The 22,663-nt window shown below is 52.9% G+C and overlaps 1 protein-coding gene across 1 annotated transcript in view; it reads left to right on the top strand.

Moving 5' to 3' along the window:
* Window positions 1-22,663, top strand: part of PAX5 (paired box 5) — a 181,706-nt gene that overhangs the window by 63,904 nt on the left and 95,139 nt on the right. Inside the window, exon 12 of the mRNA XM_046671775.1 lies at window positions 590-765. Within this exon, the coding sequence (XP_046527731.1) occupies window positions 590-765 (176 nt within the window). The remainder of the gene's footprint in view (window positions 1-589; window positions 766-22,663) is intronic.

The following is a 22,663-nucleotide window of genomic DNA, read 5'->3' as shown; positions in this document are numbered from 1 at the left end:
GACTTCATCCAATTGTCCCTCGTAGGCCTGTGACCAGGCGGCTCCCAGCAGAGCTAGGTGAGAGCATGTTTCCCTGCCGCCTTCCTGACCCTGTGCTTTATCGACTGGTCGCAGCGTGTGGTGGCACCTGTCCCTGGGAAGGGCGTCAGCTCTGGGACAAACTGCACCTCCAAGGGGAGTCTTCAGTGTAGGCAAGACGGTGGCATCTGGTGATTAAGACTCTGAGTCACCCTGAGCTTCAATCCTCAGGCAAATCAGTTAATCTCTGTAGGCCTCAATTTTCTCATCTGCAAAGTGGAGGAATCATGTCATCGCCTTGGGGTCACTGTGAGGACTGGCAGAGACGGTGCATGTAAAAGGGGTTCACACGGTCCTTGGCTTGCAGCTATGGGGCTGGCTCTGCACTAACCAGCAGGGCCACCTTGGCTAAGGACCACCTGGCCTGAGCCCCCGTCTGCTTCCTGTCTTGTCAGGGAAGGAGCTGGGCTCGTGGCTCTCTAGGGCCCTCTTCCCAATCTTAGTGTCCGACACCTTTTCTCAGTACCTCGTGTCAGCTGCACTCACCCTTGCTCTCTTGTGCTCGTCAAAGGTGTTCCGGAGTCCCCGGTGCCCAACGGCCACTCCCTGCCGGGCCGAGACTTCCTCCGGAAGCAGATGCGAGGAGACCTGTTCACGCAGCAGCAGCTGGAGGTGCTGGACCGCGTGTTCGAGAGGCAGCACTACGCGGACATCTTCACCACCACGGAGCCCATCAAGCCCGAGCAGGTATGAGCCCGCTCAGCCCCCGCAGGCCGGGCCTGAAGGCATGAGCGCCAGCGCACGGCAGTCACAGCCACACGGCCAGGAGGGCTTGTCTGGGCTGGAGCGCCTTCTTGCTTCTTGCCCTGCTGCCTTTGTCTCTGGCCAGCCGGTGGGGTTGGAGGGATGACTCCATTGGCTGCTCTGCCACTGCTGGCGGCCGGCCTTTCCCAGGGCTCTGTGCACGGGGGTAATGATCTGGGTCGCTTGAGGCTGTCTTGGGTCATCATCCTGTCAGTCAGGATGAAGGTGCAAATGTGTCCGCACCTGCGGCCGTGAACCATGTCATGATGGTGCTGGCGTGTACCCTGCTGTCAGCCCTCTCTCAGGTCACCCGGTCACGCTTTTAGACACTGAATCCAAGAGTCTGGAAGTGAAGAAGGGACTCGCTGGACAAACTCCCAGCTGGGTCATTTGCAAGAGGGGGAAGGAGGCAGGAGGAGGACCCCTTGCTGAACAGCCCCCTGCTCTGCCCCGGGCAGAGAAGCAGTCGCTGCCTGTGGCTGCAGAGGTGTGACCAGGCAGTCTCTGCCCAGTGAGAGGCTCTGGGGGTCCAGATAGGCCCCCGGAGGACCAGATTCAATTCAGGAGACTATTTCCTGATGCCCAGTCTGTGCTGGGCCCTGGGGGGTCACCTCACAGGCCTGGGGGGCTCAGACATGGTTCCTGCCTGCCACGAGCTCTGAGCGGTGGGCGAGTCAGAGAGGCCTGTGAGCAGTGACATCCCCCAGCACGTTGCTGGCTGGAAGTGGTGGTGAGGCCTGGCCTCGCTGCGCTTCCCCTACATCCTAATTAGATGATGCTTCTGAAGTTCTCCCAAAGAACCACTCAGAACCACGTAGGCTGCGCACCAGCTCCGTGGAGAGGACAAGTGCAGCGGGGACCTTGGGTGTGAGGAGTGAGTAAGGCCTTGGGGGCCACCATCCTGTGACAGTCTCGCTGTCTCTGAGCAGTTGCTATGAGGGCTTTCACAGACCATCTAGCTGCTTTGCTTTCACATGGGGAAACTGAAGCCCAGAGAGGCAAAGAGACTGCCTAAGGCCATGCAGCAAGTTGTATATTCACTTAACAAACATTGATGAGTGTCTACTACATGCAAGGCCCGGGGCCAGGCACTTGGGGCACGTGAGTGAACAGGACAGGAGACTGCAGAGGTGGGGAGAATCACATAAATGAGAATCACCAAGAGTCGTGGGGTCCAGATGTGCTGGGTGCTGAGGAGGAGCTGTCTGAGAGTGTCTGAAAGCAGAAAGCAGAAGCTGAGCCGGCCTGGAGGCCCCGGCAGCATCCTGGGGAAATGCGTTTATGCTGAGCCCTGAAGTGTTGGGCAGAACCGGGAGCAGGGAGCTGGGCGTGAGAGAGTGTGCTGGCAGAGGGAAGAGCAAGTGCAAAGGCCCTGAGGCAAGAGCAAGAATGGCAGGAGCTAGGAAGAGAAAGAGAGCTGTGTGGCTGGGCTTCAGGGACCGGGCTGGTGGGAGGCTAGGAGGTGACATTGGGAGATGGGCCTGGTCCAGTAGCTGTGGTCAGGACTTTGGTCTTTCTCCTACCAGTGGAGTGAAGCCTTCTCTGGGAGTAGTCCTACTTGCTGATCCCGCACCCTCCAGACCCTGGGCCTTCTAGAGAAGAGTCTGTCTCCGTGGCACACAGCCTCTCCCACTGCTCAGAGCCCTTCTGGGAGAGGGCCGGAGACTCCTTCCATCTGACCCAGTGGAAAAAGGAAGAGGACTCAGTGAGGAAGACCTCCCTGCTGACGCCTACCTTCCTCTCCAGAATCTGTCCTCTGAAGGTTGACAAGATCACGTAATTTCAAAGCCGGCAGGGCCTACAGAGGCAGCCTTTTAACCCTGTCATTTTTAAGAGGCCCAGAGAGGGGACAGGTTTGTCTGAGGTTACTCAGCAAGAGAGGGCCGCCTCTGCACCCAGCCCTGCCTGCCCTGCGGCCTCTGGTGTTTCTGTTAAGCCCTTATTCACTAGTGCAGATGCTCAGGTTAGAGACTGGTTCATGAAATTCTCGAGGGAGTGCAGATTCTGTACCACAGCTCATTTAGCTTCGAGCGCCCAGAAAGACGGGGTGGAGCCTGGGCTCCCTGGCCGGGAGGCGTCCAGAAGCCTCCCGTGTATTCACGCACTTGCTCACACACCCCTGTGCTCCCTTGTCCAACAGATTTCTTGCACGATGGCTGTGAGCCTGGCCCAGTGCCCCGCATGCAGGGAGGGAGGGATGACCAGGCACCAGCTCTGCCTGTGGTCTCAGGGGTCGTGTGACATGGATTCAGAATGTGCAAGGTAGGGGAGAAGGTTCCGTGGGCCCTGATGAATGGACACGCTGCCTCGGCTGGGGCATCAAGGAAGATGTTCCGGAGGAGGCGAAGCTGGGGACAGGTTGCACAGGCCCGTACAGAGAGGGGCCTGGCGGGGAGGAGACCTGCATCACATGTCGGGGCTCATGTCTAGCCGTCTCGCTGTGCAGTGTCCTTCAGAATGAGGCGGACGCAGCCGCCGGCCTGGCCGTGACGGTGCGGGCTCCGCGTGGGGCCTGCAGAGCACCTCGGGGCCGGATAGTGACTGACTCAGGGCTTTCTGGTTAATCTGCTTCGCCTCCCCGGAATGGGCGGTAATGAGGAGAGATGGGAGGTGAGGCTGTCGGGCACACACGGGCACTGGACTATGAATGACACACCCTCGCTCCCATCCCCAGTCACTCTGGACAAATGGTGGTCCCAGCCAGGGGCGCAGGCTGGGAAGGGCGGCGCGTCAAGGGTACAGGTTCCTTGAGCTCCCTCATGTTCGCTCTCGGCCTTGCCTTGTGAGCCCCAGAGCAGCGCAGCAGGTGCCGGAGATCTGTGTCTCCATCCATGGTCTACTGGCCTTGCTGTCAGTGTCACTGAGCAGCCTGGTGGGAAAGAAAGAGCATTTAGTGGCCTTGGAGTTGGTGTGTTTGACTTGAGTCCCGGTCTGCCCTGTTAGGCGAGTGGCTTTTTCCTGGGACCTCAGTTTCCACATCTGTGGCAGTGGTAATTGTGATTTTGACGACACCACCACCAGCAGCAGAGCAGCGACCTGACAATAACGACAGAGGTCTTCCTCGCCTGTGCATGCAACTGCACGGTTTTCTGAGATCTTTCATCCATTGTGTCATCAGGCTCTCAATGTAAATGCCCGCTACGCAGATGGGCAAGACTCGTGAGTCCCATTTTACAGACCGGAGCATTTTTCTCCCGACTGTTCACCCCATTTTCAGGCCCAGGGAGCTTCTGGGCCTTGTCGGGGCTGCAGAGCTGGACTTTGACCTCCTGACGTTCTGTCTTCACCTTGTGGGAGATGGGTACAGGGGCCTCCACGTCCGGAACAATTCTAGGAGCCCGTTTTCTGACTGGCTGGTTTTTAGAAGTGGCTTTGCAGCCAGAGCCTGCCTGCCATTCCAGAACCCTTGGAGTCTTGCCTAGGCTTGGCGTGGCCCAGGCCTCCCAGGCACCTGCCTGGCCGCCCAGGGAAGAGCGTTCCTCTCCAGGGCCAGGCTGTGGTCCTGCCAGGCCCTTGGCTAGCGCGGAGCCTCCCCCACTTTGTCGATTTCCCTGCTGAGATCTGCCCCGGGTGGGTGGGGCCAGGCTTCCTGCTTTTGGACAGAACCTCAGTGAGCCTTGGCCCTGGGTGGAAGGGGTTAATGTATACACACTCCTGGGGCGATGAAACACTTCCTTTTCAAAATGGTTATTGAAAAAGCAATTCTCTTTTCCCTACATGTGGAGTGAGTAAAAATCACCTTGGAGAAGAAGAGGCAAAAAAAAAGGAATGACTGCCGGCAGTGCGCCTGTTTTGACAGTGGATCTGTTTCAGTGAAGTCGCACTGCGCTGTCGCGCTGGGGACGGGCCGCGGCCGCCCCGCACAGCCGCCGTATTTACTCTCAGCAGACTATTAACCAACACCAGGCTATTAATCTGGCTTTTGAGCCTTCACTAAAGCCCATAAAAGCTCACAGTTGTCAAATGGAGTTCATTTTAATTTCCTTTCAATCACAGTAAATTATTCAGGTGATAAATCAGCTGGAGCGGCCTCCTGGCTGTAATAGGAACCCTAATTCCTGGCTAATTATCCAGCCCATTGCTGCCAACAGATCAATACGGCGCGAAATGGAACGGCCCAGGCCCTCCCTCCCATCGGCCAGGGACAGAAAGACAGCTGGGGAAGGGGGTCGCGCTGCTGACCTCCCAGGAAGTTCAAAGGTCACAGCGGGTTAAACCGGGAGAAGGCCCTGCCCTTGTCTAACAGGGGCTCCAGGAAGGCCTCCTGCTCTGGAAGCTGCTCTGCCATTGCCCCAGGCTGCTGCGCCTGCGCTGAGCGTCACCCGCGTCAGGAAGGGGCTGGGCTGTGTTTCGCAGCATTATTAAGCTTGGTCCTCAGGGTGACTTGAACACCGACCTGAATCAGAAAAGGAGCTGGGACTGTTGGGGAAAAGATGAGGGGCCAGTCCTGCTTCCTTTCTTCAGGGAGCTCATTCTCCTCTGTAGTGGGTCTGTGCCCACCACGGCGGGGGGAGGAGGGGTACGGTAGGGAGAGGAGGGGGTAAGGAAACAGGTGCGCCAGGCTGAGAAAGGGGGAAGGCTTCCTGGAGGAGGTGTCATTCGTGCTATGCCTTGAGGGAAGGGCAGAATCCAGATGTGTGGAGATGGTAGCGAGTTGGCAGGAGAGGGCCTTCTGGGCGGCAGGAACAGCATGGGGGAAGGTATGAAGACTATGAGGATGGCAGGGACCTGCAAGCTGGTCTGCGTGGTTGGCAGGTAGGGTGAGGGAAAGGCAGTCAGGGACGACGAGGCTGGAGAAGCAGCAGAGGCCCCAAACCCCGGGGGGCCGGCATGTGGAGGTGAGGAGGTTTGGCTTTGCCTTGGGGACAGTGTGCCCGAAGGGTCCTGAGTCTGCCCACCTGGGAGCAGTCTTCCCTGGGGCCTTGTTCCTTTTGTCCTGTCCCTGCTGCTTCTGTTGGATTTCTCTTCCTGAAGCCCGTCCCCACGTAAGGGCAGTGGGAAGCCAGGAGGGGCTCTTACGTGGCCCTCAACCCCAGCCCTTCATCGCCGTCAGACCCTTCACCGCCCCCATGTCCCTCTGCTTGCCCACGAGACACTCTGGCTGTGGCCAGGCCTGACCCCTCACTGCCCTGCACGTGCTGGGCTCCTCGTCTGTCCGAGGGGGCATGGGGACCATGGGCTGGTGTGCGTATGCATGTGCATGTGTGTACGTGTGCATGAGTGTGGGAACCCCAGGGATGGCTCCGAGCACTCAGGGGGGCGGGTACTGCAGCTGTTATTACTTTCTTAGTGCTGTCACTCCATGCTCCCGCTCAGGGTTTCCCTGCATGGAACATGCGTTCAGTCTGTTTCTAAGTCTACCCTGTCCAGGCCCGACAGGAGTCCTGCCTGCCCTGGGCGGCCTTCACTGACCCACTTCAGCCTGCGCTGCCTTGCCTCTTGTCGGAGCCCATCAGTGCGTCAGATTTTAATCATTACTGTGGTAGCTGTTGTACCAACTGTGCGTTCATTGCCCACCACGTGCCTGGCTCTGTTGCGGAGAGCTCCTTTCTTGCCCCCTCTCATTACTAAGTCACAACACTCCTATCATCTCCACTGTGCACACAGGCTTAGCGAGACTAGGGCAGTGACTTAGCCAAGGGTACGCAGTGATTGCAGGGCCGAGGGGGGAAGTGGGCCCCTGGCTCCAGAGCCCGGCTGGGAGCACTGGCTTATTGCCAGTTGCAGTGCGATGAGGCTGCCCACTGACTCCTACAGGCGGGCAGTTTCCTGGAGACACAACCTGGGGGTTCAATCTACTCACCCAGGGAGCCGAGCGTGTATGAGGAAGTGCTGGGGCTGCACCACGGCCAGGCCGCTGTCTGGAGGCGTGCGCAGAAGTCTGGGACAGTGACGGGCCGTGCTGCCCTGGGCTGCTGCTGCTCCTCTCGCCTGCCCCTCCTCTCGCTGGGCTGTGCTCAGAGTCAGGCTCCCCCATTGCAGACAAGTCGAGTTTGTTCAGGAGGGGAGATTAAAAGTTCTTTCCTAAGAGGGATGACTGGAGAACTTGGGGCTGTTTGGTGTTAAGAAGGGAAGACTTGTGGATGTGAGCAGGGAAGGAGACAGGCTAAGAGAACTTTCTGGTAACCCAAGCTTTCTAACTGTGGAGTGGGCCTCCTTGTGAAGCAGGGGGCTTCCTGTCACTGGAGGCATGCAAGTAGAATCTATCCTTTTTCATATATGCTGTATTAGAAGTTTCAAATCCTCTGAGGGCTTACTGGCTAAGCGTCAAGGCCCTTCCACCAGGACAGAATGCTCCGAAGGTGTGAAGAGCAAGAGGAGGGGAGGAGCTGTCAGTGGAGGGGACCTTTGACCCTCAGCGTGGCGGGGGCACTGAAGGACGATGCCCCCAGGGTCCTCACTGGATCGGGTAGGGAGGGTCAGCCTGGTCGCAGGGGCCATGGCTCTGAGTGCCAACGGGCTGGAGGCAGCAAGGTCTGAGGAGGCCCAGTGATGCCTCCCGCTCCTTTGGTGCACAGAGCAGGGTGGGGTTTCTCGCTGCCTGTGGCTGCTGCCAGCCTTGCCACCCACACCCGACTCCTCTGCCTGGGAGCTCAGGGCCAGGCCGCTTGGGGCTGGAGAGGAGGATGGAACAGCCCATGTCCTGCCGATGGGCGTCCAGCTGCAGGGTGCTGGCAGGGCGGGATGCCTGACTGGAGCAAAGGGCTCCCTAGGAAACCCTGAGCTCCTCTCACCCAGAACTCCAGCTCACAGGGCCCTGTGAGGTCGCGTACACCTCAGGGGCATCTTCACAGGGCAGACGGGGAAGCTGAGGCAGCGCGAGATTAGGTAACGTGCCCCAAATGATGGAGCTGGTCAGATGGCCACGTGCTCTGCTCCCGGCTTTTGTGGTGTAGACAGTCCTGTGGACTCGGGCCCTTCCCTCGGCAGGTGCAGACCATTCCTGATGGACTGCTTGGTTTCATTCAGCAAATACTGATTGGCACCTCCTCTGTGGCAGGTACTGTGCAAAGAGCTGGGGGACACAGCAGCAACAGAGACGGACGTGGCCCCTGGAATTCACCTAGAGCAAAGGAGACAGACTTTAACAAAATTATCATACCAGTCAAAACGGCGTGTTCATTACCAGTTATCACAGAGCATGATGGGGGCTACAAGGAGAAAGACAGGGTGTACTGAGAGTAAAGAGTGGGAGCTCATCTAGATGGGGGTTGGGGTATGTCTCTCTCAGGATGGCACCTTTGAGCTCAAGGTGATGAAGGGTGGTGGGAACAGTGTCCCAGACAGAGGGAACAGCCTGCTCGAAGGCCTGAGGCTGGAAAAACTTTGGTCCAGTGACCAAAAGATGTCCTGTGGGACTGGTGAGCATGAGAGGCAGAAAGTGGCACATGGTGCAGTGGTGGGGTGGCAGGAGCTGGGTGTGAGGGGACGTGTGGACCTCTTCTCTTGAGAGCAAGGAGAAGCCTCTGCAAGGTTTTCAACCAGGGACTATCAGGATCCAAGCCAGTGCAGATTAGATTATTCTGGCTGCTGTGAGGAGACTTGGAGGGCTGGGGACCAGGAGCTATTACCAAGGCACCAACGATGCCACTGTACCCCTGGGTGTTGCTGTACTCTGGGTTGTTTGCCTGCCCTGCCTGGGGCTGGCCTCTCTAGTCCATGGTATTGACCAGGAATTGTGGCCCCATGATGCACTTCTCCCCTCTCCCCTGTCCCCTCCCCTACCTCCTCCCACCTACTCCCAATCTCCCCCCACTGAACTCTCCAGCCAGGCCCCAGGTTACTAGAGTTGAGCTCGGATTTGATTCTGAGCTTCCTGATGGTTAAAGCAAAATGGGAAACACAGCCAGTTGTGTGCTTCTCATTGTCCACCAGGGAAAAATAGGCCATTTCCCCAAAGGAAGCCATGATTTTTCTGATGCTTAGAGTGGAAAGGAAGTTGTCATATGGGCTCCAGTTGGGGGCCCTGAGGAGGCCATAGGCACAGTCTTGAACAACACCCATCAAGGTGCTGCAGAGGTTTTCCAGGGCTCCGTCTTATGGCTGCATCTAGTGACGACATGCTCATTGGTGCATTTCTGCAGGGGCGGGGCTGCTGTGACCGCACGGCTCAAGAATGCAGCCTTTCTAATAGCCCAACTTCGACTGAGTCAAATCCCAGACATTCTGGGGTAGCCACCCCTAGATTTTCTAACTTGATGCGCCAGGAAGATGTGCTACTACCTTGGGCCTTTGTGACCTCCTCCCACCCAAGGGTACCCCTGGGAAAATGTCCTCCCCAGCCAGAGAAGGTTCGATCTCTAGGAATGTACCTTACCATCAACTCAACTCCATCAGCTCAACTCTTGGCGAGAAGGAGAATTTAGTAGTTTGCATTTGACTTCTCTACTGAGGGCTGGGTGCGAGGGAACTTGGCGGGGGTTGAGGGAGGGAACAGTCATACGTTTTGGAGATTAAAGAGGCAGATGGCTTACCCACCCAATGGCAGGTGGAGGAGATGGAACTGAGAGAGGGCGTGGCTGGGCCTTCCCATGGGAAGCAGGCATGGTCTGACCTAGTTGCCTTCCTTCTGACGTGCGAGAGGAAGCCTTCTGACCCCAAGGCCCACTGACACTGCCCCGCTGGTGAACCAGCCCAGTGAATGTCCTGGGCTCTGTGCAGTCGGATGAGTGACGCCTCCCATGGAAGGAGCTACAAGAGGGTGGAGAGAGTGGTGGTAGCAGGGGAGGGGCAGGAGTTCTCTTCCCGGGTCTTCCCAGCATGAGGAGGGCATAGGAACCCCTTCCTAAATACAGGGAGGCTTAAGCAAGATTTACTTCATCTTTCTTTGGAATGAGATAATGACAAGGATTATGCTGGAGTTCTTGCTCCCTAGATCTCTAGGGGTACCAGCCACACTCTCCCTTAGCCTTCCACTGTCGCAATCTCAAAGTGACCCAAGCATGAAAGTGACCCAGCCTTCTTCACTTGCTCTGCTGCCTAGAGTCTCGCCTGGGGATGCCCATGTCTTCCTAAACAGCTTGTAAGATATTTTCTAAACAGCTGAGTATTCTGAGCATCCTTTGTCTTCCTGTGGACCAAGCAGAAGGGTGGCTTCCCGAGAGAAACCACTGTGCCTCTTATGCAAGACTGGAGAATGCTTGAGGGAACGCTGAGCACGTTGCCGTAGGGTAGAGCCAGGGGACACACCCCTGGGCTTTTGTGATGTCTCTCAGGCTAGTTTCTCTCTGGGTCATGTTTCCGCATTTGGGGTGGATTAGCCTGGGTCATCCTTGAGATCCATTCCAGCTCTAACATTCCATGAGAGATAAAACAAATTGGAAATCCATCTCTTATTTTTATTTTGACTTGTTTACAGTTTTTCCTCCTGTCTGTTCCACTCTTTTAGATGACAGGCAAATTCTGTGTATGTGGGGTTTAAAGATTACAAGTGAATTGTCAAAGAGCTGCCTGCGCCTTGCTGGGATGCTCTTGCATTCATTTATTCATTCATTCATCCAAGAAATTTTTACAGATATGCCGTGTCAGTGACATTGACCACCTGTGCTGTGCTGTGTGGCATAAAGTAACAGCAATGGATGCAGCCAAAGGTATTGTCTGAAAATTGACTTTTGGGTAGAGATATTTCCCCCTAAACAAGGCCAAACAATATTTGCAATAAAAAAAGACAAAAGAACAGGTAATTCCAATCCTACAGCCTGCTTGTTTTGCAAGTGCACTGGAAGTTTGGCTTAAGGAATTTGGCTGTTCACAAAGCTCTTTAGAAAAACCCAAACCTTTATTATTTTATAAATTACAGAAAAAAAAAGAATATAACTTTCTGCTTCTGATAATGAGGTCTGAGCTATTGCAGACTCCCCTCCCATCTCAAACAAATAGAAATACTGGGTCAAAAATAACAATAAATTATTTTTGGTATATATCTGAGGTTGAATTAGAGAGAGGAAATCCTCAGGAGCTGGAAATGAAGACGGAGCTCTGAGCCAGAACTTTAAGTGCAGGAGCTAAGGTCCCAGTGGCCCAGGGCCTGGTTAAGGGTACAATTCCTAGTGAACAGGGTCTGGGGTTTTGATGCTGGTGTGGAGACAGAAGATATGGCCTTAGACTTATGTGATATGGGAGTTGGAACTGAATCTGCTGCAAAAACTTGAAACCTGGAAGGATTGCCCTTTCCATGAAATGAGCACCAGGCAAATTTCACCTCCAGGCTGAGGGAAGCAGTAAGGAAACTGGATTCTACGTGGGACTTGGAGCAGAACGGAAGTTTCCCAGGGGAAGTTGAAATCCCAAGCCTGTGCCACCTATTGGTGTGGTATCTCAATTTATATTCTTTATGAGAAACCCAAGAAGAGAAATTGATATAAAAACTGGGGTCATCTCAGGGAAATCCTTCAGATGCCTAGAAGAAGCACAAGAAAAACTCTCATCTGGATCCTTCCACAATTCAGTATGCACAACATGCCTACAGAGTAACTGATAACTACCAAAGACGAGCTAACAATTAAATAATTGCAAAGCATACAAGGAGATGAGAGCAAATCAGGAGACATAATCAGGAAAATCAGTACTCCAAGAACCTTAAGTAACAATCTGAAAGAGACTATAAAATAACTACAGAGATGAAAACAGGACTAGAAACGTTACAAAAGAATAAAACACCATGAAAAAAGAACTGACAGATTAGAAAAAGAACCAAATAAAGCTTCTAGAAATAAAAATTTTAGCCATCAAAATTAAAAATTCAATTCATGGGTTAAATTCCAGATAAGACACAACTGAATAGAAAATTAGTGATTTGGGAGACAGAGCTGAGGAAATTTGCCAGGAATGCAGCAAAGAAAGCTAAAGAGTTGGGAAACATGAAAGAGAGAGTAAGAGATAAAACAAAATTTCAGGAGAAGGTCTAACATATGTTTAATAGTTGCTGTGGAAAAATGAATCCCAAAAAACGAAGTGAGGCAATATTTGAAGAAATAAAGGCTAAGGAATTTATAAAACAGAACTGTTGCCAGACATGTATCATTGGATTAAGGAAGCACACCAAATCCCCAGCGAGTTAAACAAAAATAAATGCATGCCTAGGCAAACTGTAGTGAAATTGAAGAACATGAGAGACAAAGAGAAAATTATAAAAGCAACCGGAAAGGAAGTATAACTTTTAGATTGACAGGACACTTATTAAAGCATCAGCACAAGTCGGAAGACAACAGAAAATATCTTCAAGTGTTAAGAGAGAACAAGTGATCTATACTCAGAGAAATGACAGTTTAATAGTGAAGGCAAATAAAGACATTTTCGGACAGAGAGTGTTTGCCACCCACAGGCTCTTGCTGAATTGCTAAAGAACGTGCTCCAACAAGAAGCATCTGAGAGACTTCTGGTTTCAGCGCCCACATATAAAGAGCTTGGAAGTCGTCAGTCCCATATTTACAACAGGAAATAAAGCTGAGCAACTGAAAATCAACAACTCTTCTTGACGGGGAATTGAGATTGCCGGGTAGACGGTTACTGCAAAATCTGGAGAGACAGGAGGACGCAGAGAGCTACGGCTGAGCTCGGGCAGATTAACATAAAACCTCCTACTAAAGGCCTATTTACCCCAGTTCCTGTTACCCGAGACATCATGTCCAGCTTTCAACAAAAACTTAGGTGAGAAAAAACACAGCCTAAAGAGACAAAGGAGCATCAGAACCAGCTTCAAATATGACATAGATTTTAGGATTATCAAACTGGGAATTTAAACTAACTATGGCTGATATGTTAAGGGCTCTAAAGGAAAAATAGACAGCATGAAAGCACAGAGGGATAATGTTAGCAGAGAGATGGGAACTCTTAGAGTCAAAAGGAAATGCTAGAGATCAAAAGCACAGGCACAGAAAAAAAGAACGCCTCAGATGGCTTCATCAGAGCTAGGGGTTTTAGTCGTGAACTGAATCATATGGCTGCCAGTGAAAGTCGATTCTGGACTGCTCTCTTCTGTGTCGGTCAGGCCACACCTGTGGTCAGGATGTTGACTTATTGGAAGGTGACAGAGGAGGAGCCCAGGTTGGGGAACGTACTTGGCTTAGAGCGAACATTCGCTAAGCACTTAGTATGTGCCAGGGACTGTGCTGAGCTCTTATGTGGCTCTGTACCCACCCCCTCCACACGTTATGAAGGAGGTGGTATGAAATTATTTCCATTTTACAGATGAGAAAACTGAGAGGGGAGCGGACAACTTGTTCAAAGACCCATAGGTGGAAACATTGGAGCCAGATCTGGAAGCCAGGCAGCCAGGGTCCAGGGCCTGTACCTTGAACACCATTTATCCTGCCCCCTGCTTACAACACCTGGCTTCCTTCTCCACAAACCTGTGTTGTGTGGCACTTGTGGAGGAGCTGGAACTGGCTGGCCTGGAGAAGAGAAAACTCAGTGGATACACAAGAGAGTAGTTGGTCTCAGAGGGACTCCATGGAGGAGGGGATGACTTATTTGCGGCTCCAGTGGGCAGACCCAGGACTCAGGTGGAAATTAGAGAGAGGCAGCTTTCAACTCCATTGAAGGAAACTTTCCAAAGAGGCGGAACTGCCCAAATGTGGGTTGGCTGTGGGTTCCCTGTCACCAGGAGTGTCTGTCCGGGGCAGTGTGGCCGGGTGGGAGGAAGGCTGAGGAAAGTCTTCAAGCGTCAGAGAGGGGGTTGGAAGAGATTGACCACCAGGGTCTCTTCCAGCTCTGAGCGTTGGCATTCTGGGACAGATGGGGTTGCCTTTCCTTTCTTCTATTTTGGAGAAAACTGGATTTGTTGATCCTTTCCTGATGTCTTGGCTGTGAAACAAAATGGGATGAATTTATTGAAGACCATCATGTGGTCCAGCTCAGTGTCCGGGCTTTTAAGAGGATATGGACAATTCTGGGGTTGGGGTAAGGGAACTGGCAATGTTGTGGTCATTTCAGGCCACCAAGAGGTTAGATTACTTTATCCACCTGGTGTAACTTGTGGGGGCTCCTGGCAAGAGCTGATTCATCAGGATGAGGGTGCGAAAGGACGATGATGAGAGGCTGTGCAGAGTGCAGAGGAGCTCAGGGGTTTCAGGTCTTGGAGGTGGATCAGTTCTAAATGACAGCATAAGGTCCTACCTGTGGCCATCCCTGGGGCTGGGGCAGGGGAATGGAGAATCAGGACCAGTGGAGTCAAAGAGGTGTGCTCAGTGAGGTCAAGGGCAGGTGCAGATGATGGTGGGAGGTCCCCAGGAAGGGGCACCCGCTCAGAAGGGATGTAGGCAGTTCACTAACAGTGTGGAGGGGTTAGCCTGGCAGACTCGTGGGGCTCTGAGGAGGAGACGTTGTGGCAGGATGGTGTGGTAGAGCAGTGGCCTGGAATTGGCGCTGGGGGCAGCGAGTACGCAGACCCCTCTGCCTTGCGCAGAAAGTCGTGGGGAGAGGAGGGAGGCGTGCTCTCCATTGGAACGGGTGATGGGGAGCAGCGTCTGGGGCACTGCTGGAGGCAGTGCAGGTCATGTTAGGAGCACAGGCTTCCACGGCATTTGTGACTTCACAACCCGTTATGTCACCTTTGAGCCTCTTGGGAGGTTATGGGATGGCAGGCTTACCTCCCGGGTCTGCGGGGTTCTTCTTTGTTCTCAGGTTTGAGCACACCGCTCACCAGCACTCCCCCAACAAACATTAGCTTTCCTTCCTCTGTGTGCAAAATTATTATTTTAAACCTACTTGGTTTTACCACTGCTTTAACCTCAGTTTTCTCATATGTAAAATGGGATAATAACAGTTCTTGTATCCCTTTGGTTGTACAGATTAAATGAGATGAACAAAAAAAGGGCTTAGCAGAGGATCTAGCCCATAATAGACACTCGAAAAATGTTACTTCTATTATTATTATTGTTATCGTTATCATCAAGGAGTGTTTGCCACAGCAGAGGTTCCACAGCGCAGAGCGATGGGGTCAGGGTGGGGAAGGGTAGCCTGGCTGGGCAGGAGGGCAGTGGGAGACGAGGCGAGGAGGTGGGACCGTCGGTGGCAGGGTGGGAGACCTGCGGCGCCGCTGCGCCCGAGGCGGCGGCCGTGCGCTGTGGGGCTGCTGGGACTTTTTCCTCCGTGGGCTTTCTCTGTGCTGTCAGCCTGGCTGCAGACTACACAGGCAAATGAGCTCAGGCTTCGAGGGGAAAATCCCATTAAAGTCATCAAAATCACAATTTGTATCATTTTTAGAACTTCTGCCTGAGGAGCTAAGAAATCTTCGTAATAAATTATTAACTCTGGGTTGTATTATAAGAATTTCCCCCTACAAACAAACAAATTACTATTTCCCTTTTGGTGCAACAGAGGACAGGAATTCTCCAGTCTCCTAGATCTGTCTGGAATGGAGAAGGGGGTCTTCAGGCCCGGACTCTGACACTTCTGAGCTTGTGAATGTCCCTCCTGGGAGGAAGGGCTGGGACTGTCAGTGCCTGTGACCGTGCTCTCCTACCTACCTACGTCTCCTACGGGACGCCTACCACTCCCCCTCATGCTCAGCCCACCTGGGAACTCAGGCAGTACTGTGTTGGTCGCCCGTGTTGGCCGCATGGCAAGCCGGTTCTGAGTGAGGGCTCTGGAGTTCTGTGGTCCTGGAACCTGGTGCCTGCACCTATTGGCCGTGTGATCCAGTCAAGTTGCTCAGCCTCACTGAGGCTCAGTTTCCCTGTCGACAAGAGGAAGAGGGGATGCCAGCGTGCCCCACACAGTGTTGGTGTGAGGACAGAACAGGAGGCTCCTGTGTAAGGTCCTCACACATGAGAACACGCAGTAGATGTTATTTATCCTTATTCTTATCCTCAGAGAATGCCTGAATGCCACAGGCAAGGCTCCTGCCCCCTCAGGCTTCTATCTGGGGGCGGCACAGGAAGTGGGCGGGGTGGATGCCAGGTAGAGGAGAGGAGAGACCTGTGCAAGTGTAGAGGAAGGGCGAAGACTTTCAGGGACCTCAGTGTGAGGGGGTGGGTTTGATGACTCTGGAAAGCCTGTTTAAAATATGTCTATATATACACACAGCACATATAATGCAGTGAAATAATATGCTAAGAAACTATCTGGACAATGCATCCAGTTAAATACTTTACTTGTATGATCTCATTTAATGCTCCTAACCAACCCTTCCTGGTTGGCTTATTTTCCTCACTGAAGAGATGAGGAAACTGAGGGAAGATACTGGGTACACAACAGGGTGAAAAGTTTTACATTGCGTTTACCTGGCAAGGCATGTGCAGTAGTTTGGCTGCGCAGTGTGACTTTAAGCCTCTGTGCTCCTTGCTCTTGGGTGCCCGAGGGTGAGGCTGGGTGATGGGGCTGCTGCGGCTGCGTGCGGAGCTCCTGGGGAGAGAGCGTTGCTTCCTTCCGGAATGCTCTTAGGAACGGGCGTAGTAACTTAGACAGATTGCTCTCAACAGACTCATTTAAGAACAGAATCTGGTGTCAAATTACGGCCTATGGAATAAGTCTGGAGAAATCCCACGCTGTTGGTTCCCTGGGGGAGCACTATAGATTCTTTTGCTATTAACCTTTCTCTGGGCGTCTGAGCCTCTTTAGAATGGACACTTGGGTGACCATTTCCCACCTGTTTTGGCCCTGGGCGTGGCTGGCTCCTCATTCATACCTCGTGGTTTGGGAGTCAGGAGCTAAGAGGCAGAAAGTGCGCCATGGGGCTTTCAAATTCTGTTGGGGACCTGCCTATGGTAAAGGAGTCGCCTCCAGTGTCCCCTGGGGCTGCCTCACAGCTCACCAGTGATCCCTAATATCCCAAAATGGGCTTTCACCACAAAGGGCTCCGTGAGCTCGTGACCTGTCACCTGCACCCGGTTTTCCCTTCCATTATCCTGGAGTCAGAACACTGCATCTGTGCTGGGGGCAAAACAACCCACAAATAGCCACACACAACCTTGAAAGATGAACCCTTCATTGCCTTGGAGAAGCTTAGCCCCAGGAAAGTCTGATGGCAGCACCTAAGACTGGCCATTAGAGCCCATAACAGGCAGATTTGGGGTCATAATCTCTAAAGGTGTCAACCTAGTGAGTGTGGGCCAGGTTCTGGCTGGTTCTGGGGAAGTTTATTTTTCCAGCTCTACAGACTGAGGGCAACTGCTGGGATTGCTCTAGATCTCTGACTGGTTCCTAGTAATAGCTACCTGGTTTAAAAACTCCAGCTGACCGTCTGGGCCCCGGGGGCCACGTGCAGGAGCCCTCAGAGCTGCACTGCCTGTCTGCAGAGCTCCCAACCGGGGAAGCAGGGCAGGCCCGGGAGCCTCAGACTTGGAGGGTCTCACCTCCTGATAGAGCAGCACGGTTGCCTGCACGCTCTTCTTTTGTTTGCTGCTTTTTTGGATGATGTGTGTGTTGCCTCCTGGTGTAGAGAACTCAGGCGGATGCTCTCCGGCCCGTGGCTGTGCTGTTTTCTAGTAACAGAGCTTGTGTGGTGCAGAGCCCTGGCCCGAGCACTTTGTGTGTGTTAACTCATTTAATCCCTTCAAAGGCTCTGTGAGGTTGGGACTTGATTCCCTTAATTTTACAGATGAGGAAACCCAGGAACAAAATGGCTAAGTAACTTTCCAAGGCCAGGCAGCTGGTAAGCGGTGAAGCTGGCATCTGAAGACTGGATCCTCTGTCTCTTTCAAGGAGTGGCCCGAAAAATTGGACCAGCGGATCCAGTATGCCACCGAGAATGTCTGTGGGCCAACTATTCTAAAGTAAACATTGCTATCTTTAGGCCCTGTTTCCCCAGTTTGAACAGATCTGTAACTAGCAATCCCTTTTAACAAGCTCCTTGATTTGGTTGTCTTGGCATAGATTTCATCTAGGAAGGTACTGGAAGTAGCTCTGATCAAAGCTAGTTGTCCAAAGGGAGTTTTATTTCCTTTGTTTTTTAATGACAGAGATAGGAGTGTGGCTACGCCTGCCGTGGGTGTGGCCACAGTGGAACATAGCCTGTGACAGTGCTAACTGGAGGGTCTCCGTCGCCTAGACACCTGAGTGTTGGCGCGGATCCAGGATGATTTTCTAAGGAGGTCCCCATCTCCGCCAGCCAGCAGTTGCTCCGCTCCCACTGCGAGGCTTCAGGCCCTCAGTTTGCGGAAGAGGGGGTCGGTGCTGCTTACAGCTAGGGCTGCACTGAACTGCAGGCGCAGGGTTGCTTCCCTCCTGCCGCTTGGGAGCAAGCAGAGTGCTGCCCATTGTTGCTATTTGGCTCAGAGGAGCACTATTCAGACCTGATTGCTTGGAGAATGTATTGCCTATGAATCTTCCATTTATTCTAAAAGTATTCCCAGATCCAGCCATTCCATTGGATAACTGAAGCCCCATGGAGTCCTCTTAGAGTTACATTTACTGAGCAGCACTTTGTGGTTGGTGCCAGCACCTGCCGAGGGACACTGTAAGAAATAGCCTCGGGAGCCGCTCCCTGGGTCTGGAGGACATTCAGGACCTCTCAGCTTGCTCTTCAGGGAGGGCTGGGGGAGACTCTGCCTGGTCAGAGTCGGCAGAAGAACCTGTGAGCAGTGGACAGTTTTCATCTCATGGAGTCTGTGCAGTGACGCACCAGGGTTCGCTGTTCCACCTGGCAGCGAGAAGGGCCAGGTGTGGTCCCTCCTGTAGCAAGCTCATAGGCCTCTGGCCTCAGTCTTGGCTTTGAGGGTGTGGAGAGCGTGATGTTTGAGAGCACGGGCTCTGGAGCCAGGCTGCCTGGGCTCAGTCCCGACTCCTTCGCCTACCAACTGCATGGTCTTGGGCAGGTTACTTGGCCTCGCTAAACCTCATTTCTTCATCTACAAAATGGGGGCGATGAGTGCTTGCCTTATTGGGCAGTGAGGTTTAAGTGAGGGTCCCTGTGCGGTGCAGAGCCCACGCCTAGTGTGTCATACATGTTCACTGTTGGCTCCAACTGACTATTGTGGTCCCATCCTATGCCCTCCTCTTGCTTTCCTTTCTGCCCTCTCCACCTCCAAGTATTTTTTGCATCATTGTGAGCTGCCTTCAGTCTTTTCTGGAAAGTGATGAGGCATGAAAGAATGAGTGAATGCATAACTAAAGTCACATAACCATCACTAATAGGCGCAGTTGTTTGGGGACTCACGTACTCTTCTCAAAGTCTTCCATTTTTATTCTTCCATTCCAATTTTATCCCGAAAACTCTCTTGCAATATTGTTTTACCCTGAATCTTTATACAGAGGTCCCTAGGTCTTCGTTTTGGGTATTAAATAGCTTGCAAAGATGTGGCTTTTGTGTGTGCGTGTGAATGTCAAACTAATCCACAAATTCTCAGTGACATCTTCAGTAGAGTTGAAGTAAGTGAGGAGGATCAGCTTTATTTTACCATGAAGTTCTGGTTTTAGAAAGAACTGTTGGGTGGTAAAACTCCACGTGCAAGTTCTGGAGGCCAGGCGTAACCATCTGAAATGAGGGATAGGAAAGGATGGGAAATGGATTAGAGCTGCCGCCTGTGGGGTGCTAGGAGCCAGCCAGCCAGATACTGCGGCGGATGTGGGGACCTCAGATTCCCCGTCTCTGTTGGAGTTCCATCTTTGGACTGCACTCACCTCAAGGCAATGTCCCTGGGGAGATACATTCAGTCATCTTGCGGACAGACCAGAGACCCACATGGCAAGATGGTCACAGGGAATGGGGAGAAAAGAGTGGGAAGTGGTTGAGGTTGGGTATAGTGGGCCTGAGATGGAGAAGGCTAGATGGATTTGGCAGGGCTGAGATGGGGCATGCACTGGAGGAGGGGAAGCCTGAGGACAGAGAAGGCCCTGGGTTGGGGGAACGAGGGCTGGGTGCAGAGGAGGGGGCTGGAAGACAGGTGTCAGTGGGTGGTCCACTCCTTGGTGAGTGGCCTGGGCACCTGCAGCCCCCCAGGGTAGAATCAGCTGTGCTGAAGGTAGCTGACCGGCCACTGGGCCCTGCGTGTCATTGTCCATGGCCTTTCATGGCCACCGGTGCTCCTGTGCCCATGCACTTTGGGCAAAAAGCCAGCCTTCACTCCTGCGGGCAGCTTGTCTGCTAGCTCTGCCTCCAGCAACAGCATCTGTAGCTGCCTGCTGCACGTTACAATCTTATTAATTGTGTGATTGTAGGAAACTCACTTCATCTCTCTGAGCCTCAGTTTCTGCACCTACAAAAAAGAAAGAATAGTAAAGACAATACCTCTCTGATCAAGTTGGAGCAAAGCTCAGCATAAAAGGCGTGAGCAGCTAAGCACAGCCCCTGTGGCGGACTTAACACACCCATGCGGGATCTTCCTCAAGGCCCTCCCAGCACGGCCGTGGGGTTCTGTCTGTGTGAGGAGCTGAGTGCCCTGGCTGCTTTTGTGTCGGTGACCTTATTTGATCCCTATTAATGCTTTTGGGGTCTGAAGGGAGACAGAAGCTCTTCTTACCATTTTGCCAATGAAGTGATTGAGAGCCAGAGAAACGAGCCTGTCCGTCCTCCTCTGGATGCCAGTGTTGCTTTTCCTGACACCTGGGCTCTGATTTGGACTCTCCTCCCTGCTCGCGGTGCCCCCTTGAGCCGGTCTTTGCCCTCCCCAGCCTTCAACCTCCCATCTGAAAATTGATCAAGGGGGGAACCCCAAATCCTTTCCAGCTCAGACACTGCCGGGAGCTGTGGGTCTGACGTCAGAGGCCTCAGTCCCTTCCCTGAGCCGAGCCGGGGGGCCGGGCTCTAGACGCACAGGTGGGCGCATGAATGCAGGCACCCAGCCACCAGCTGCCCAGCACACTGCCGGGGGACTCGTGCCAGACACGCTGGGTGATGCAGAGGTGTGCAGGGAACCCCTCAAGACAGACGGGGTCCTGAGGGGCTCGTGGGCCAGCCATGGCTCTGTTCGAGTCCAGGCAGCACGTGCTCGTTGCCACTTACCTGAGAGACACTCTTAATTTATATTTATATTCAAAAAATTTTACTAGGTAATACATGCAAAATGATAAAAATTTCAGATAATACCAAATGTATACAGTGGAAAGCAAGTCTCCTCCCCACTCCTTTCTCTGACACCCAGTTCGCCTCCTGGGAGGCAACCGCTCTTACCGGTTTCTTCCGTGTTCTTTAGAGATTTACATACAATACTTCGGTGACAGTAAGGTATTTGTGTGGATTCCAGAATATACCCCTGTAAGTCCCCTCTTTTTGAACACAAATGGTAGCATACTATATGCAGTGTTCTGTTTTTGCTCTTTTCCATTAACAAATATTTCTTGGAGACTGTTCTGTACTGATAGAGTGCTGCTTCATCCTTATTCACAGCTGCATAGTGTCCAAGACATGGGGATCAGAACTTGTTTGACGAGTCTCCTATTGGCTGCTTCCAAGCTTGTTCAGAGAAGGCTGCGGGGATCGTCCTTGTGCACGTTTATTTGGGCGCAGGCGGGAGACTGTACCTGCGGGAGGAGTTCCCAGAAGTGGGGTGGCTGGCTCAGTGCATATGCATTGCGGACTCTGAGAGGTGGAGCCCTGCTCCCCAAAGAGGCCCTCGAAGGGAGAGGGCCTGCTCCCAGGCTGCCGCCCTGTGGCGTCAGCCTCTGGGCTCATTGTGGATCTGAGAAATGAAAAATGGTACAGTGCGATTTTAACTTGCTTTTCTCCTATGAGTGAGGTATGGCTTCTTTCTGTATATATATATATATACTTTTTATTTTGGAATAATAATTTTTAATTCACAGACAAGTTGTGAAGATACTACAGAGAGTTCCCACACACCCCTCACCCAGTTTCACCTGTTGTTAACATCTTACCAACCACAGTCCACCTGTTGAAACTAAGAAACCAACATTGGTGCGATACTAATAACCAAACTACAGACTTTCTGGGGCTTTTGAGCAGTTTTCACATTTGGGGGAGGGTAAGGTAGAGGTGTCAGGCGAAGGTGGCGTTGCAGGCGCCGGAGTACCGGACAGGTCCTGGGGCCTCTGAGTCACCCCATTCCCAGGACAGTGCGGCCCACGGCCCAGGCCTCCCAGCTGGAAAGGAGGACTCAGGGGAGAAATGATGGCTGTTTCTCTTCAGTCCTTTTGGAGAGAAATGCAGTTGTTAAATCACTTATTGGCCCTTTATTGCTGTTCTGTCAGCATTTCCGGAGCTTTTGATATTCCGGAAGAGGGACTGGCTTGTGCCAAGGCATAGGGGTATGAAACCTCCTCAGCTTTAGCAATCTCGGTGACACGGTAGTGCTTCTTTCTAGGAAAATCAGCTCGTCACAGGTCAGGCTTAGACTAACAACCCCAGTCTCTGCCCCTGTTGTCCCTCCCGGAGGCAGCACGGGGGTTGGTGTGGTGTGTATCCTGCCAGAACGTTTTCTGGAAAGCAGGAACTTTTAGGGTGCTGCCAGGGGTGGGGGTGGCTGGAGATGACCGTGGGCAGCTGCTGGAGACTCTCGCCATCTTTCCTTGCTCACACTCATGAGGGATGTTATGTTCATCCCTCCCCTGCAGACGCACTTCATGCCAACAAGTTGCTTCACAGCATGACCTCGCTTGAGTCACAGCCGCTTGGCGAGGTGGGTGGGGACCGTCTTATCGTGCTCTTGGACAGACAGAGGAAGCTGAGGCCCAGAGGGTGGAGTAGCTCGTCCCAAATCACACAGCCAGTAAGAGGCAGAGTTGTGCTTGAATTCACTTAGTTGTTTCCTGAAGAATAGCAGTTGTACCAACAATAGTGATGGTGGAGCTCGGTCAGCGTGCTCACTGCACGCATTATCTCATTTAAACCCCGGGACGACTCTGTGGGCTCAATACTGGTGTTAGGCTCGCTCCACCGGTGAGGAAGTTGGGGCAAGAGGGTGAGGCTGGCAGGCTGAGATGGGGAGCTGGGATGCTAACCCAG

This window comes from Equus quagga, chromosome 1 (assembly GCF_021613505.1).
Source record: "Equus quagga isolate Etosha38 chromosome 1, UCLA_HA_Equagga_1.0, whole genome shotgun sequence".
Lineage (NCBI taxonomy): Eukaryota > Metazoa > Chordata > Mammalia > Perissodactyla > Equidae > Equus > Equus quagga.
Note: the sequence above shows the minus strand (reverse complement) of the source record. Positions and strands in the feature narration are given on the sequence as shown.